Raw genomic sequence first — 18,080 nt, 5'->3', positions numbered from 1 at the left:
TTAGCTCGAGGGTGCGGGAATTGGATTCCAGGCCACGGCGGCCGCAATTTGTATGGGGAGAATTGCGAAGAACATGCGTCTGCTTAGATTTAGATGCACGTTAAAGAACCCCAAATCGAAATTCATCCGCTGTCACCGCCCCCCCCCCTACTGCGTACCTCATAAGTGTATCTTGGTTTCGGCACTTAAAACCCCATATTTTAAGAGAAGCTTCTACGAGCTACAGATATCGGTGGCGGCAGCATGATTTGAACCCGCCGCTGGCGAGTCTACAGAAATGCGGGTGTACACGAATTGGCACTCGAAGGTTCGCCGCTGACATGCGTAACTGTATGCGCCGTTTTCCAATAACTGATGCTGTCTAGATCGTGGGCTTGTCGGTGATCAGCCATTTCTGATATGGAAATGCGCGATCTGTTGTCGAGGTCACTCTCCATTTCGCGTTGCCACATTTCACTGTTGCCTTTCAATGTTGCTTTTTATTGTTTCACACATGAGCGTCGTTGTTGCCTATAGCTGCACAAGTAGTCTGATGCTAAGCACGTCGGTGTTGCTCCGATTCCCGGGTTGAAGGAAGGAAAAGGTTGGGAGGTAACATTGCGCAGTGCGATAGAGAGAAAGAAAAAAACTAAGAAAAAGAAAAATAGTTGGTCAGGAACGGATACGCCAAGCTTCCCTCGCCCACTTTATCCCTCTATACGGAAGGGCGCTTAATTTTTGTAACACGTCGAACGTAACGCTGCATTTGAAAGGCGCCGGATAATTAGTATATCTGGAGGAAATTGAGGCGGTTTCGCCGCGAACATTCCACGCGTGTTTCATGTGAACGGCGATAGGTTAAGCGCAACACATGCCGCTAACACGCGCACGCACACAAGTGTTCGCCGTGCTTCGTTGCTCAATCATTTTGCGTGACGATAAACGCCAGGCCGCGGATGATTCAGCCTAACTTACCGTGTACGTCGTTCAGCAGGGAATGCACGCAGCTGCTCGTTGTGATGATGGATATGGTGCTTTATATCATCGTCGATGTTTTTTTTTTTTTTGCTTGTTTGCTTATACTTGTCGCTGTAAAGAGCAAAATTATGGGGAGCAAAGCATGCTCTGATCAGTGGCAAACTATGCCGACGATATGCGCGCGCGTTTATCATCTGTGCTTGTCGACTTTCCTCGGCGGCTTTTACTTTGCAGATGTACAAACCTTTGCACTGTTTCATAATAGTTTATAACGTGCTGCGTGATGCCCAGACAGATTTGCATATCAAGAAGAATTAACTAGTTTTGTCTACTTTTATTTCTGTCAACTGAGTGTACATCCAGGCAAGAAAATGGGAAGAAAGAACAATAAAATCTTATTTAAGTTGTTACATCAATATTAATCTAATTGATGAATTTGCAAGTTGTTTGCTGAAGTATTACAAATGAATACTTTCCCCAGCTTATCAAACGGGATACTTTACAGGATGTGCTTATGTTTCAAATGTATACATACGAGTTTAGAGTTACCAAAACAATCCGCCACGGTGGTCTAGTGGCTGTGGTCCCGAACGTCGCGGGATCGAATCCCGGCGGCATTTTCGATGGCGGCGAAAATTACAAATGAATACTTTCCCCAGCTTATCAAACGGGATACTTTACAGGATGTGCTTATGTTTCAAATGTATACATACGAGTTTAGAGTTACCAAAACAATCCGCCACGGTGGTCTAGTGGCTGTGGTCCCGAACGTCGCGGGATCGAATCCCGGCGGCATTTTCGATGGCGGCGAAAATGCTGGAGGCCCGTGTACTTAGATTTAAGTGTACGTTAAAGAACCCCGGGTGGTCGGAATTTCCGGAGCACTCCACTACGGCGTCCCTTATAATCATATCGTGGTTTTGGGACGTTAAACACCAACATCATCGTCGATGTTTTTTTTTTTGCTTGTTTGCTTATACTTGTCGCTGTAAAGAGCAAAATTATGGGGAGCAAAGCATGCTCTGATCAGTGGCAAACTATGCCGACGATATGCGCGCGCGTTTATCATCTGTGCTTGTCGACTTTCCTCGGCGGCTTTTACTTTGCAGATGTACAAACCTTTGCACTGTTTCATAATAGTTTATAACGTGCTGCGTGATGCCCAGACAGATTTGCATATCAAGAAGAATTAACTAGTTTTGTCTACTTTTATTTCTGTCAACTGAGTGTACATCCAGGCAAGAAAATGGGAAGAAAGAACAATAAAATCTTATTTAAGATGTTACATCAATAATCTAATTGATGAATTTGCAAGTTGTTTGCTGAAGTATTACAAATGAATACTTTCCCCAGCTTATCAAACGGGATACTTTACAGGATGTGCTTATGTTTCAAATGTATACATACGAGTTTAGAGTTACCAAAACAATCCGCCACGGTGGTCTAGTGGCTGTGGTCCCGAACGTCGCGGGATCGAATCCCGGCGGCATTTTCGATGGCGGCGAAAATGCTGGAGGCCCGTGTACTTAGATTTAAGTGTACGTTAAAGAACCCCGGGTGGTCGGAATTTCCGGAGCACTCCACTACGGCGTCCCTTATAATCATATCGTGGTTTTGGGACGTTAAACACCAACAATTATTATTAGTTACCAAAACAGCGTGTGTTACAAACAGCACGTGGTACATTTGGAATCACAGTGTTAACTTATAGTTTGTACATCTTGCTGTAATCTATCATCGTGGTTCACCATGTTCCCGCATGTTTGACAATCGCACACATAAGACCGGACAGTGAAATAAACGCCGGACAGGATAGAATGTGTTCTGTGCCTACTTAACTGCCCAATATGACGTGCGCGCTTGTCATAAGTGCAAGTATAGGAATCAAACAGAGCGTGCAGCATGTGCTATTAAGGTGCACGTTCTTTGAAAAGCCCGCTCTGCATGAAACTGGGACGCGAACTCGATGACTACCTTACCTTTGGCATCAGCTACTGCACTGTGAGACATGGAAGACTAGCAGGCTTGTTTATGTTCACGGCAGCGCCGTAAGGCGGGGCACGCACTGCAGTGTCAGTGTGTTCTTTACTCTTGTCCTGTGTTTTAATACACATGGCTTGGTACTTACCTACGTTGCCCAAAGCTCGAGGCTTACGAAAACGGTTCAACTTAAATTGAGGACGACGAAGCTTGCTGATGGCAAGCAAAATGATAGGTGTAAAATTAATGAACGAGAAGACTGGGTCAGGGAACAAACGCGTGTTAATGACGTCTTAGTCGAACTCAAGAAGAAATGGGCTTGGGCAGGGAATGTAGCGCGTTGGCAAGATAACCGCTGGTCATTAAGGGTAACAGGCTGGATTCCAAGAGAAGCCAAGCACGCCTTGGGGAGGCAGAAAGTTAGGTGGGCACATGAGATTAAGAAGTTTGCCGAGATGACGTGGCCGCAGCAAGCGCAGGACCGGGTTAACTCGAGAAGCACGAGAGGCCTTTGACCTGCAGTGGGTGTACTCGGGCTGATGATGATAACGCATTCAGCCCCGTGTAAGCATCCGATCGTCTGTAGTATGTTGGCCGTCGCAGTGGAAGGCCTCGGCAGTGAACGCGTCGTGATGGGCTCAAAGGATTGCTGCCTTTTATCCAGGCACGTGCGCTGAAAGAGCCGGAAAATGAATTCATTTCGGGCTGACGTGTGGCCGCGCGGAAGAAAGTACCCGGCCCGAAAGCAAGAAGAAAGTGATCGAAAAGGATTCCCCTGCAGCGGAATGACTCTTCGTCGTCTGAAACGCTTATCACCAGCTGGCAGTGGTTATGGGGACTTACGCCGTGCGCTTCTGTCGTATATCACCAGCTAAAGCAATATTTTAGATGCGAAGCACAGCCTCCGTAGTGTCGCTGTCGTGTTTTGAATACATTATATAGGGAGTGGGCAAAAGAAAGAACGCACTGAAAACACTGAGTGTCCAGTCAAGTGCGCTATCGGAATCTCGTGCCTTAGCTCTACTTGCTCGGCGATCACAATGTGAATGCGGGGATCCGGCTCGCTTTTCATGCTTGCTCCCGCAAAAAGGAGTGCGTTCTTGTAATAGCTTCACTGTCTCGTTTATATGTGCAGCTAACGGGATATGAAATTTGCGAAAGAGCCGAATTGTCGCTTAGCCTGGGAACACGAATCTTTCAGCCAGTTTCGCCTTGCCTATATTCTTTTTTACTTCCTTTACCATCTTCTTCCAGCACAGGGTAGCAAACCGACCCAAGCATTGGCTAACCTCCCTGTCTTTCTATACATATTGCCTCTTCAGCCTGTATTATGAAAATTGCGACCTAATGAAACCAAGAGACAACGATAAGGGACATTATTTGTAGTCTTTAACTGTAGTGTTGTAATTATGATATAAATGTAAATAGATTTAAGTGGATGAAAAGAAAACTTGCCGCCGGCAAGGACCGAACCTACAATCTGCAAGTTGTCTTTTCGTCAACATTAATTTCTTTACACTTACGTCATAATTATTGCACTAGAGTTAGACTACAAATAATGTCCACTATACTCTCCTTCGCTTCATTGTCTCTTGGTTTCATTAGGCTGTGCCTAACAAAGAAAGCGAGCCAGTGATCGATTCCCCTTCTTACGTTCATGCAAATTGCAGTTATCCACTAAATTAGAGGCTTCGAGCCTTGGCAGAGCAGTGATTCGCGTTTGCCGTGAAACTCGCGTCCCGTAAACTTTCGTCGCCGGATGTACGTTCCTTGCACCCCTCTAACTTCGATCTCGCGCGCGTCTAACCGGTGAAAAAGAAAGACACAAGGAACGGGGCTTACTTGTCTTCCCGCCGCTGCCTCGTACGCGCGGAGCACGTGCTCCCGACTTACGTCCGCATCCCGGTACAGCGGCGGCAGCTATGACGCTGCAGCTTATGAAAGAAGGAGCACGTTGCAGGGCGAGGAGCCCGCCCGGTCGCCAACGTACGCGCCGCTTTTGTTTTCCCCGTTCTCTCGAACTGCTGACGTCGGGAAGTCCTGCGACGACGCCGTAATCGCTATAGCTCGTCGCGTCGTCTCCCGTCGACCGAGTACGTCTTGCGAGGACAAAAAGACGTCGTGCAGAAGGCGAGGGTTGTCGCTCTTTGTCTGAGCTTGCCAACGCGACGATGCACTGGAAGACCGCAGCGCCGATGGAGTGTACGGGGAACCTGTTCTTCACAGCGGGGAGCTGTCAGCATGAGCCAGCTCCGTCCTGCTTATTTGCGCAGCAGCTGCGCACGTGTTAACTACCTCCGTATACACCCCGAACACGATAGCTTTCGTAAGAGTGCCCCCCCCCCCTTTTTTTTTTCCTTCAAGTTTTATGGTCATCCGGCGCACTCTATAAGTCAACGGCGACGACAGCGCGTGCTTGAATATTTGGTAATTTGTGGTTGCGTCTCAAGGTAGCAGCGACCATAAAACTCACAGGGTCCCTTATGCGTTTGCCCACGACGACTCGACGGCGAAAGCCATCTTCTCTTTTTCCTTGGTCGATGTACTAATTCGCTAATATGGACCAACCTAATATGGACTAATTCGCTAATATGGACCAATCGAGAGTACGCACCGTAATGACGTCACGTGAGTCACCGTTCTTGCGTCACGCAGTGCGACAGAATGATGAGAAACACCAAGACACCCACCTCCCCCTTTTTTTTCTACGGAATGTCATCGCTCTCCTGTCATTGGACGCTGCGTCGCACTCTGCGTAACGCTGCGTTACCTTGTTATCGCCGGTCACGCGTCTTGGCTTCAACTTCAGCTTGTCTCCTTCTTGTACTTCTGGCACGGGGCTCTTAAAAAAGAAAAATTGCGTTCCTCTCTGTCGCAAGTCAGCGTGTGTCCTCCTGCCGCTCTCTATAGCCGATAGCTGCATGCTTCTGTCGCATGCAGGTTGCGCCTAATCATTCGTGCTCTTTCTTTGGCATTTTTACGGGAGCGAGGTCGCTCGCGCACACTTCTGGCTAATTGGCAAGCACGGAATGCCGAGTGAAGTCGCGAACGTCTCTTCCACTGCGCTAGTAATTCTGGCTGCGCTGCGTTTAGTGGTGTCCAGAGCAGCCACTATACGCAGGGAGGGAGGGAGGCGCTGCCGTCAAATTTGCACGCATAGCACACGGCACGCAGGACGATGTTATCGATTTGGACTTTGTACGGAACTTCACGGCGACGGCAGAAGCGCGCCTGTATTGTTCATATAATTGCTATCGCAATAAAAAAAAATTAACGCGGCCACGAATGGGTTCTTCAAGTTACAACTTTGGTCAGCGTCCTCAAGCTTTCCTTCGTGGCACTTTTTAGCTAGATGATAAAGAAACAGTAAAAAGCGAGTAGAAAAGCCGTGCTTAAAATTGAAACCGTGAGAATCGTCACACGTGCAATCTCTGCGTGCGCGGATTCCGAAAACATGCGCGTTTGGATCACCGCGCACATACGCTGGCAAGATTGTTGCAGGATCTAGCCGTCTATAACATCTATATACAACACACGGCGCGGTGCCGGTGAGGCGAATGATCTTGGCACGTGCACTGTGTGGAACCCCCACCCCCTCCTCCTCTTTTCGGGACCCACGAACCCGCACTAGAGTGTACTAAGCTGTCTAAAACATGAGGAGGAGGAGGATGTAATGGTGTCTCGGCGAGGGTGATCAAAGAAGCGCGATGCTGCAGCATGACGACGCTTTGACTCCGTGCCATTGTCTCACAACTGAGGAGGGTCTCCCGGTATACCCTGACACTTTTCTTTCTTTCTTTCTTTCTTTCTTTCTTTCTTTCTTTCTTTCTTTCTTTCTTTCTTTCTTTCTTTCTTTCTTTCTTTCTTTTTTCTTTTCTTTCTTTCTTTCTTTCTTTCTTTCTCCAAGCGTATGAACCATCACCAGCATACTCCTCCCCTCTATGACGTCACTTCCCATCCATACGCGTGGCTCTCTCTCAAGAAAGCAGTCTTTCGCCAAGTCCGAGCCAAGAATTCTTTTTGTCACCGTTGTTCTTCGTCACTCTTTCGTTGTTTTCTTAATTTTTCGCGTTGGCAGCTCCAGATCACGCTTGTGCCCACGCATTCTTTTCGCGCAGCTCGTTGCACGGCGTCGTATAGGCTCCCTGCCCCCCCCCCCCCCCTCCCCTTCTTGTCGTTCAGCGTACGTTCAGACCGTTCCGCATTAGTCGGCGAAAGTGTAACGTCTCTTGGGTTGTTCTTTGCGTCTCCTCCTCTTCGGCGGTGTGGACGGAAAAGTGAAACGGTGTGCTCTAGGAGAGGACTAGTCCACCTTTGCCGCAGTATATCACCTGGACAAGGTGTTGTAATCCGTGCTGCTCGAGGGAGCTCTCTTTTTGAGCGGTCCGAGGAAGCGGAGGAGCCTGTGTGGGCGTCGCGGAAGCAAGAAGGTAACGGAAAGGTGGTTCTAAGCGTTTCTGCGAATCTGTTTCGATTTCCTTCTTGGTACTTCTCCCGCCAAACAGAACTGCGCTTTTCAAGGGGGCAGCCGGTCATACCAGTGGTGTCATCACGATCACGTGCACACGGGATATTAATGGGAAAAGGGAACACCGAACTTCTTTTGAGCCAACGACGATTACGATCAAAGTGCCACTTTCGGCAAGTTGATTATGTGTTGCGAAAAAGCTTAACGTCGGGGACACAGTGTATCCTATAGTATCTTTCTTTGTCCGCATGGCATGGAGCAATACTTTCTCGCGATAATTGGTGATGTTTGATTGAAACCTAGAATGTGTATGCTGCGCCAGCTAAAGCGTTCTCGTCGCACATCTAATCTAACGGGGCATTGTCATGTTCAGTGCGTCTGCTGAACCGTTTCATGTTTAGCTGTTCCCTGTCATTGTGTTCATTATAGTATTGCCAACGAATGAAGCGTGAAGGGGAAGACAGTGAAGTGCGACAGGTTTATCACTTAGCTGCTGTAAGTCGCAACGTGTGATTGTTGCGTCAAGCGGAGCACTTGACGAATCTGAATAAATCGTGGAAGTGTCATTGAAGCCGGACAATGTGGGAAAGGGAAATACCTCTTTTTCTTGTTTCCCAGCGCTTCATTCTCGAATGACAGTGCACGCGTTGTGTTGAGCTAGAAACCTGTAGAGATGTAAACGTGCATTTGCCGCCGAATTGTCAGCAAACCTTGTCAGTGTGAACTTGAGTGGCTGTAAAATCTATAGATAAATGGGGACATGCATAAGAGAGAACAATGTAATCTTTTTATGTCTTCGAAGACGAAGGTGTTTACGACTTTTACCGCAAGGAAAGCATTGCGCCTTTGATTCGTGACTCTGGAAGCACATTCAAATTATGCCTGATTTGCATAATTGTTTTCGTCATGTACTCCTAATCCGCGCACCCATAATCTTATGATGAATTGCAGTCGCCGATTCCCGTGAAACCGTAAAAGACGAGGGGTCAGGAGCGTCCGACACCAATCTCTGCTGGCACTAAAAGCATCGTCTTAAGCGTGTGTCCCAGGACGTCCGTTCTGGAAACTGCCCAATTCCTTCACGTTGCTGTCCATCAAAGTAGATGTCTCCCCCCCCCCCCCCTCCATCTTAGCAAAGAGAAGCCAGCAGAAGCCAAGACGGTAGTATTTGACAACAACTAGGAATCTGCCAATGTCCGAAATAGCGGCCCTGAGTTTTTACGCCGTTGTTTGCGTACGCTCCTATATCTCAGAGTGCTTCGATGAATCATAATTTCATAATAGTACACTAGAGGGAAATCTGGCGCTGGTGTCCGTGGGAGCTGCAACTCATGGCGCTTCAGCTGCAGCATATATGGCAACGATGGGTAGTACATGGATTTGCCTAAGCTTCGTTTTTTTTCTGTGTTGCTCTGTGGGGTCTACAGCCGCTTTGTCGCAAGTCGAAGTTCAGCAAAAGTTCAGCAGTCCCACTTCACCACCTTGACCATTTTATATCCATCACTTCAAACCTGCTCACGAGGTTCACAACGAGCCATTCTTTTGTCTGAAACAGCCAAAATACAACAATAAACCAAGTCACAAGTGCATTCGAAGCCGCAAGCACGAAGGATAAGCAAATTCATGTACTCCCCATCATTCTCATGGTGGCTGAACGATCGCAGCGCCAGAATTCCCTCTAGTAGATGCTGTAGGAAACCCAACGCGATAAATCAAACAAGACATGCGGCTATATTTGGGCGCACGTGTGACAGTACCCCCCCCCCCCCCTCATCCCATCCCCCTTGTGGGTACATACGTGTCATGTTCCTAGGCACTCAGCGTCAGCTTCTAAGCTGACATGTGCACTTAGCGTTTCTATAGTCTATCAGCGGACCTAAATCATCCCACGAAGCTTATACCTGAAACCTTCCTTCCGCGAGCAGGTTCTTCCTTTGCCAGTTTCGCAGGTTAACGTCGTTAGTCTGAGTCTGAGTCTGAGAGTGCCCTTCTTAGCCCGCTGGCATCGTACATTCTTCAGTAGTATGCCCGTTAATGGCAGCGTTTGGCCTCCTTTTCTTTTTTTTCCTAGCTCAGAGGGCCTTATTGAAACTTCCCCACGGCAGATTGTGATGCTGCTTTGTCGGCTCGTGCGCTGTCACTAATGGATTTCGGAGTGCCCAGCACCCGAGCACGGATATTTATTATTAACATATTTTAGAAAGTACGGATTCATTTCACTAAATACTACAATAAGAGAGCCTCATAGACAGCGTGCAGGGTTTTCCTTTTTCTGTGCGCTGCATTTTACCTATATCAGTAAAGACTTGCAACGAACGAGCGATTTGTGAGGCATTTCCATAAGCCGACTGATAATTCTGCTAGCGTAACGGTAATTCCCCATTGTAGGGCAGCATACCAGTTCTTCTAGACTGGTAAACGCCCCTGCCTTTCCTCTCTGCCCGGTTCTTTCCTCCTTTCCCGTGATCTAAGACACTGTTCTGAATACACTTTTTTTAAATGTGGTCCGAAGTCATCTCGGTTGATAGCCGGCAAAACTGATTCGTGTAAACGAAAAAGGAAAAATTTCGTGACTGGCTGGCCCCTACGGCGTGTTCTGTTTGGTTGGCGAGGAGGAAGCGATTGATGGAGAGTATTTGTCCTCGGGCTTCGAAGGCACGCGCGGGTTTGGTGCTTTAAATGCGCAGTCGCAGAGCGGCGTGAGTCCCGTTGTTCCCAGCGTTGCTGTTCGCGCGGCGAGCGCGCTTGCCGCTGCCGCCGCCACCACCACCATGCCGTACCAGCGTCGGCGCAGTTCCATCTGTGATCTGGAGGCCGTGGAGGCTGTCTGCTCTGCCGTGGTGAGAAGAACGAGCGGGGACAGACCGTCCTCTATCAATGTTCGTAGTACATAATACACAGGGTGTCCCATCTGACGTCACGCAAGGTTACAGAAAAAAAAAAAAAATTGGTAGACAACACAGTCTCTGTTAGTGGACAACTGAATCTTTGTATTGAAATTGAATGAACACCATACCCTTTTCCGCTGCCAACATGACTTTTGTGTACAAATTTCTTAGTTAAATGAAAAATATATATGTATAATTGAAAAGCAAGTACAAAACAGCTTCAATAAAGTAGAACTCTTGAAGCATGCATCAACAAGCCAAACCACAAGCTTTACTGAAATGAAACAGCTTGGCGAACGCAGCTAGGATACCCTGTGTACAAATTTTAAAGGAGATACGTTGATATACCTTGAAACTGGTCTGAATGCTTCGCTCTTTGGACTCGAGTTCTGAACAGCGAAGCACAAACAACTATATATTTATTGCCGTTTTTTACGGATATGCGTGCGAATTAATTCAGGCTATCAAAGTGAGTTAGGAGGCTGTGGCGGCTCGGCCTGGCAGCAGTGGCGCAAGAAAGTAGTAGTGGTAATAATAATAATAGTAATAATAATAATAATAATAATAATAATAATAAGCAGATTTCTTCCGTGCTGCTTGTCTTTGTTTGGTCGGTATATTTAGTAATTAGTTTATTCATCGATTTTATTCAATAAGGATAATGTTGACAGTAGCTCGACAGCAGAATATTGACGAAAAAAGATTTTTTTTTAGCGCGAACCTTTTTTAAGCATGCTGATATATGAACAAGGTGTGTCTAGAGAAATAATAAAAAGTTATAACAAAAGAAAAACGAGAAGAGAAAGTAGAGACAGAAGTTAGGGCGGCCCCTTGTAATGCTATTCAAGCTGCTTAACGTTATCCATTTTAGTTGCTACTTCTACAAATATTCGTAGAGTAATAAATACGATGTATTAAAACCTAGTGTATCTATTCAGTATTGTCATGATCAGGCTTATGCAGGTATCTGGCGTGCTTGCGCTATCGCACAATAATTGTAGCATTTCCATTACATATTCTCCTTTATTTTTTAAAACCTTTCAGTCACTATGCATTCTTCAAATTATTATCTATATGTTCAGACGACGAAGTCTTGTCCAATCCCCCGGACTGGGCACGTGGCATTTTAACAAGAAAACAAACAAACAAAACAAACTCGATATCTCGCCGTAGTTGTAGCGGAGCACAGGTGTTCTTCGCCATTTATGTCAACTCTATTTTAGTGATTTATTTTCCTTTATTTTTGCATTGCGCCCATTTTCGTGCAACCTTCCATTGTAGGCGGCCGTCCGCATAACCATTTGCGATTTCCGGCCTGCTGTTCTAATTCTAAATCACGTTTTAGTTCGAAGGTACGACACCTCGCAAAGTGTATATGGTTATAAATCTGTATTCATTTAATTAAGTATATATTTTTGTTTCCTTGAAAACGTGAATAACTGCGAACGGCAAGCGTTTAATGTAACGTGCCTGTACATAATGGAAAAGCGCAAAAAGCGAGGAGCGCTTACTGAACGCTCATTGAAAAACACGCAAAAATAAATATAGGAAGATCAGGTCACAGAGAAGTATGCTTTATTTTATTCGGGGGCTTTCATATACTAAAAGAGCGGCCTCTCGAGCCGTTTCGCGGCCGAGCATGCGAGGGTCGGAACACCCGCCAGGTGGCGTAGCTATGCGCGCTTCTACTCTTTTATCAGCACTACTAACAGCCGCCTCAGGGGGACCACCGAAGCGCGAGTTTGGCATTAAATTTTTGCAAAGGGAAAATTTTTCTGATTTGTACGATCCTCCACGTCGGCTTCACCTGGTGTCCCGCAGAGGGTGTTTAATCCACTACGACAAAATTCAGTGAGGCCTGCATAAGAAGTGTTCTCTTTTCTACATTTGTGTTGCACCGTGGGCATAGGTCTGCAAACTCACTCATGAGTCGACTCACTCAGACTCACTCAGACTCATATCGCGCCGTGAGTCTGAGTCTGAGTGAGTCCGGGTGAGTGAAGTTTTTGTTAGTCTGAGTCCGAGTGAGCTCGGTTGGGAAAAATTTTGGTGAGTCTGAGTCTGAGTGAGTCCGGTTGAGGAAAATTTTGGTGAGTCTTAGTCCGAGTGAGCCCTAAGGGCAAACTATCTTGCATGAGTGAGCCTGAGTGAGCTCCACATTTTTTGCCGACCCTATCTACTCTACTTCAGCATTACTGTGCCTTATGTCGGCTCATGTTTATACTCACGTATAGTCCCACATACTTCAACGCGCTACCGTTCATACGTCAGCTCAATATTTATTGATCAGAGGCGTGAGTTGGGGAGGAAGTGCCTTGACCTCTCCCCGCAAACTTTTTCACGGAAAGTTACTGATAAAAATATCTCGTGTGAGTCATCCCTTTCAATAAAAAGGTTCTTACTGAACTGCAAACTCAGATAACTCGTATTCGAAGGTACGAGATCAAAAGATGCTAAGTAGCGCACCGATTATGCGAGATGTTGGCGTTAAAAGGCGTTGACATTATGGTAGAAAAAGGCGAAATATAAGCTAACGGACTCATGAGTCGACTCACTCAGACTCACTCAGACTCAGATCGAGCCGTGAGTCTGAGTCTGGGTGAGTTCGAGTGAATTATATTTTGGTGAGTCTGAGCCCGAGTGAGTCCGGTTGAGAAAAATTATAGTGAGCCTGTAAGATATGTTTCGTGAGTGAGTCTGAGTGAGCTCCACATTTCTTGCCGACCTATGACCGTGGGTACAACGCATTCATATGGTTTTAGATATGCACGTATTCACAATGATGATGCATTGGTCTGTGGCCCAGTGGTAAAGACACCCGCTTTCGGGGCATGAGGGCGTGGGTCGAAATCCCAGCACGGGAAAGAAAATCGTCCTTGTTTTTTTTTTTTTAATTTCTTTGTGGCGATTGTCGTCCCAAATTTCGGGTCATATTACCGGTCTGACCAGCCGCTCGTGGCGCCGACAGCAGTGCAGTAGCTCGGCCGCAGGGCCCTTCGGGAGTGTGCGCTCTGTACGTAAGCATACTGTCTCTGTGGTTAGGTGACCACATGTAAGAAACGAGGAGGCACAGTGGCGTAGTTACCAAAGCTGGCACTCTCGATAACCCATTTCAGCTTTTGGCACGATTGAGCTATACTCTTTTTTGCGCTTTTTTCATTATGACGTACCAAACCAACTTGCCCAACAATCCCTTCCTCTAAGTGCCTGTACACTTTATTTTGGTGCACAGCGCGTTGTGATTGATGGACAGCGTTACCTTTAATGATCGTCCTCTTCATGTTAGCGCTCAGTTTGCCGGGCACGGTCTAGCAGCAGCATTCCCGGCACCATTTACTCGGCGTTGACGTCGAGCGAGGCTGACGAATTCCGCGGCACGCTATCTACGCTATCGGAAGTTATGCATATAGTTAGGCTTGGTTAGTTTTGTACTTTTTCGTTTTCTCCTTCAGAGTCTAACCAGTCTGTTAAAGGCATAAAAGAAGCGTCAGGAAGAGCGCGATAATGACGTTACGCCTGTCAAAGGGAGTTAACCTAGTTTAGCTGGTTTCTATTAAAAAAATGCAGCAATTTTATTTTGCTCCTTTTTTTAGCTGCTATAGTCACCGACGTACCTAGATAGTGAGTGGCAGAAAACATGTCATTGTGAGCGAACGTTGTTCTAAAATGCAGTGTTTAATGTCAGTAATGTTATTATTATTATTATTATTATTATTATTATTATTATTATTATTATTATTATTATTATTATTATTATTATTGTTGTTGTTATTATTATTATTATTGTTATTATTATTATTATTATTATTATTATTATTATTATTATTATTATTATTATTATTATTATTATTATTATTATTATTATTATTATTATGCCCTTCCGAAAATTGTACACCGCGCTATGTCTCCCTCAACTAGAGTATGCATCTGTGATCTGGAATGGCATTCCTAATTCCAGCAGCAACGCCATTGAGCGAGTCCAGAAAAAATTCCTAAGCATTTACAACCATCGTTTCGCTACAAATGACTCTGGATCTCGTTCTAACGCTGCTGGATTATTATCATTGCCATCACTTTGCTGCCGACGAAATCACGCTGATCTGTTATTTCTTTACAAGCTTGTGCATGGTATCATATCCTGCCCTGTACTGCTCAACTGTCTTAATTTCCGAATTCCACGTAAGCTGACCAGAGAGAATAGACCTTTTCATGTAACCGCCTGCCTCTGTGAACATTCGACCATTGGCAGGATACAACGTCTTTACAATGCTTACTTTTTGGAGCTCGATGTTTTTCACAGCTCCCAGTCGTTGTTCTGCTCCGAGCTTTGCACTGTACTTACATAGCCTTGTACACTGTTGATTTTTTTTTCTGCCTGCGCATAGTTGTATATGTGCAATTTTGTAACGTTTTTTATCCCTGATATTTTATTATGAATGTTTCCTTTGTTGTTTTTTGTTGTTTTGTTTTTTTTGTGCGCCAGTACAAAGACCTTACGGTTGTTCCTGGGCACATTAAATAAACGTTTGATTTGATTTGATTATTATGTGCTACCATAGACACTAGCGCCAGGAAATCTGGCGCTAGTGTCAATGGGAGCTGCCACGCATGGCACTTCAGCCAGTATGGGAATGATGGGTAGCCCATGGATTTGCCTAAGCTTCGTGCACTCGGTGTGGCTTCTTGACTTTTAATACCGTACTGGCAATTATTTAAAAAATAGTTCAGTTGTGGCTCACCAATTTAAGTCAGCTCACAAGGTTCACAACGAGTCATTCTTTTTATGCGAAACAAAAGCCGGAACACGACAATAAACAGAGAGGCTAAGAAAGGTATAGGGGTCATTATGTGTAGCTTTTAACGGTAGTATAGTAATTATAACATAAATGGAGAGGAATTAAAGTGGATGAATTGGTCAATTAGTAATTGAGTAGTTGGATTGAGTAGTTAGATTGAGTAGCTCAATTGTTAAAGGATCGGACGCTTTATCCGAAGGTTTTAGGTTCGGTCCCTACCTGCGGCAAATTGATTTTTCGTCCACGTCAATTCCTTTTAATTATGTCATAATTACTGTAATGCAGTTAAAAACTACAAGTAAAATCCCCTGTACTTTACTTAGTTGCGTTGTCTGTTGGTTTCATTACGTTGCCTAACAAAGAAACGAGCCCTCAATCAATCCCAATTATTTCGTCCAGCAATAAACGAACCCACGAGTCATCGTACCATGTATGATGACTTGTGCATGATGATCAATCATGAACTGTCCCAGCTTCCAACCCTATCGAAACCCTCAAGTGCGTCCGAAGCCGCAAGCACTAAGACTTGGTAAATCCATGTACTACCCATCTTTCCCATGGTGGCTGAACGTTCGCAGCGCCAGTGTTCCTATAGTACGTATTGTAGGAAACTATGCGTAGAATGCGACGTGAGTTTGTCTTCAAGTGAAGCGACGATCGGCGGGTGCACGGGACAGCAGCTTCGCCCTGCTGCTTACGCAGCTGTCGAGTTTGACGGCGACGACTGCATACGCGCAGCTGCGAGCACTCGCTCGTTTTTTCTTTTTTTTTTATTTTATCATGCGGACGCACGCGCAGAGAAGAGGTCGAGTGCGTCAAACTGTGTCGTTGCGAACGACGCCAACGAGAAAGAATATGTGAAGCAACAAAGCGCTTGACTGACGTCAAATGCGCGAGTGCCGGGCAAAAAAAAATAATAATAAATCGGCAAAGAAAAAAAACTGAGCGTTTGGTTTCAACACGTAGCAGCAGCAGCAGAAGCGGCGGCAACAAATGCGGCACTTGCGAGCGACAGGCCATACGCGCGACCGTGCACTGAATTAAAGGCCCATGCCACGCGTTGCCCTCTTTGCTAGCGTCGTTCTGAAAGCATACGGTGAACGGCCGTTCAGTTTACACGCGCTGCGGTGCATACTTTGACAAAATAAATGCGTGCACTGTTGTTTAAATGTGGGATGCTTCCTTTGGTGGACAAGGCGAAAAGAAAGGAATAGGCGGTCCTTCTTTCTTCTGTAGTGAAAATCGCGAAGCGGCATGGCGTAGATTACTGGCCACTCAGTTACACGAAGCAACCACTGACACTGGCAAAACAGCGACACTTACGCAACGCCAGCCAGAACCTTGCCTTTCATTGGTGGTATGACATCACGCGCGACGTTTCTGCTGATCAGCTCACGTGATCCCGAGCCTTCGCGGTGGAAATAGACACTCCCTTTTAAGCCGGCGAGTCTGTCTACATGCAGTCGTATTCCAGTAATTTAGTCGTTTGTTTTAGTGTTGCAAAGCAGTGACCTGGGACTTGTTACCTTGATATGCACGCGTTTTATCTGTCTCCATTCGCGGTGTTTGTTGCACATTTCTGTTTCATCTGCGTGTGTAGTAAAACGGAAAGGCGGACTATTCGGTTTGAATTTATTATTGATCTAAATGTGCACATTAAGCGACTACATAAGGCACAAGGACTAGCGCAGACTACAAGTGAAATTTGTTCATGTAAGACACGTATAAATAGCCTCGAGAACCATCTCATGACCACGGCGCATGGGCAACCGGGCACGCATTCCACTTGAAAAACCCTGAAAAAGAACAAAAACAATACAGATTTATTTCCCTGTCATCCAGAGTGACAGACGGATGACTCGCTGTGTGTGTGTGTGCGTGCGTGTGTCTGTGTGCTTTCTTTCTGCTGACGCGTGCAAACACAGCACATCTATCCAGTTCGAACCGGCTAGATATACATTCATGCAGACTTGTCGCCATGTGCTGACAGCCGTTTTGCATAAGACGGGGCTCCCTCGTGGACAGCCTCCTGCTGGGCCTCCGTGCCCGGTGGCATTTCGATCTGTGTGTACGCCTTGCTTATTTGAGTGACCATTCAACCAACGCGCGGGAAAATCGTATACGGCGTCCTGCACATGTAAATATGAATGTCCTGTCTCGGCCGCAGCTTCACCCGAGCGAAAAAAACAATAATAATTTCTGGAGTTTTACGTGCCAAAACCACCATGCTGATTGAAGCACGCAGCAGTGGTATACTCTGGGTTAATTTTGAGAACGTGCGGTTCTTTATTGTGCAGCTGAATCTAAGTGCATTTTGCCTCCCATCAAATGTGGCTGCCTCGGCAGGGATTCGATGCCACGACATTCGGGTCGGTAGTGGAGCACCTTAACCACTAAACCATCGCGGCTGGTGATAAAATGAAGACAGCCTACAAGAGAAAATACATAGAAAAAAGAACCAGCATCCAAAAAAGAAAGTTGAGGTAGCGCGAAAAACAAGACCCTTAATAATAATAATAATAATAATAATAATAATAATAATAATAATAATAATAATAATAATAATAATAATAATAATAATAATAATAATAATCTCGTCTTTGTGTTACATCTTCCTTTTTTTTTCGTCTAGTGTACCTTTATTTAGTAGGCAATCTACCTCGAAGAAGCAAGCGATATGCCGCGGCTCCTCGCATTTCTCCGGATCGGATTGGATTGTGTCTGTCGACGGGCCCTGCCTATGGCGCTGCGCAATCTGGCCGTCCGGGACAGGCCGTATTTCCTATGCGCGTGTCATGTATACAGTACATACAAAGACGCGGCATGCAGGTTGCCGAACGCGTCAGTGTTGTACGAGCTCGATCCCGACCCGATTTGTCTCTGGCATCGTTTCTTCTGGGGCGATTGTCGAGGCTGCGGTGAGCGGATGTCACCGCGATGCGTATGTGCGCCAGTGTTGTTCCGCGCTGAACATGAAAACAAAGCTAAGCC

The 18,080-nt window shown here is 46.0% G+C and overlaps 2 protein-coding genes across 7 annotated transcripts in view; both read left to right on the top strand.

The window, feature by feature from the left end:
- The window catches only part of LOC119406943 (adenosylhomocysteinase-like 1), a 277,734-nt gene that overhangs the window by 163,541 nt on the left and 96,113 nt on the right, over positions 1-18,080 (top strand). The window contains exons 1-2 of one of the 6 annotated variants that reach the window (XM_037673735.2): positions 7,191-7,367; positions 10,093-10,245. The exons of the other annotated variants lie outside the window; for them this stretch is intronic. Of the exons in view, the coding sequence (XP_037529663.1) occupies positions 10,177-10,245 (69 nt within the window). The 5' untranslated portion in view covers positions 7,191-7,367; positions 10,093-10,176. Of the gene's footprint in view, positions 1-7,190; positions 7,368-10,092; positions 10,246-18,080 lie in introns of those variants that run through there. 6 annotated transcript variants of the gene reach the window in all.
- Positions 1-18,080, top strand: part of LOC119406953 (uncharacterized) — a 487,035-nt gene that overhangs the window by 424,461 nt on the left and 44,494 nt on the right. The window lies entirely within an intron of this gene.

This window comes from Rhipicephalus sanguineus, chromosome 10 (assembly GCF_013339695.2).
Source record: "Rhipicephalus sanguineus isolate Rsan-2018 chromosome 10, BIME_Rsan_1.4, whole genome shotgun sequence".
NCBI classification, from domain to species: Eukaryota; Metazoa; Arthropoda; class Arachnida; order Ixodida; family Ixodidae; genus Rhipicephalus; species Rhipicephalus sanguineus.
Note: the sequence above shows the minus strand (reverse complement) of the source record. Positions and strands in the feature narration are given on the sequence as shown.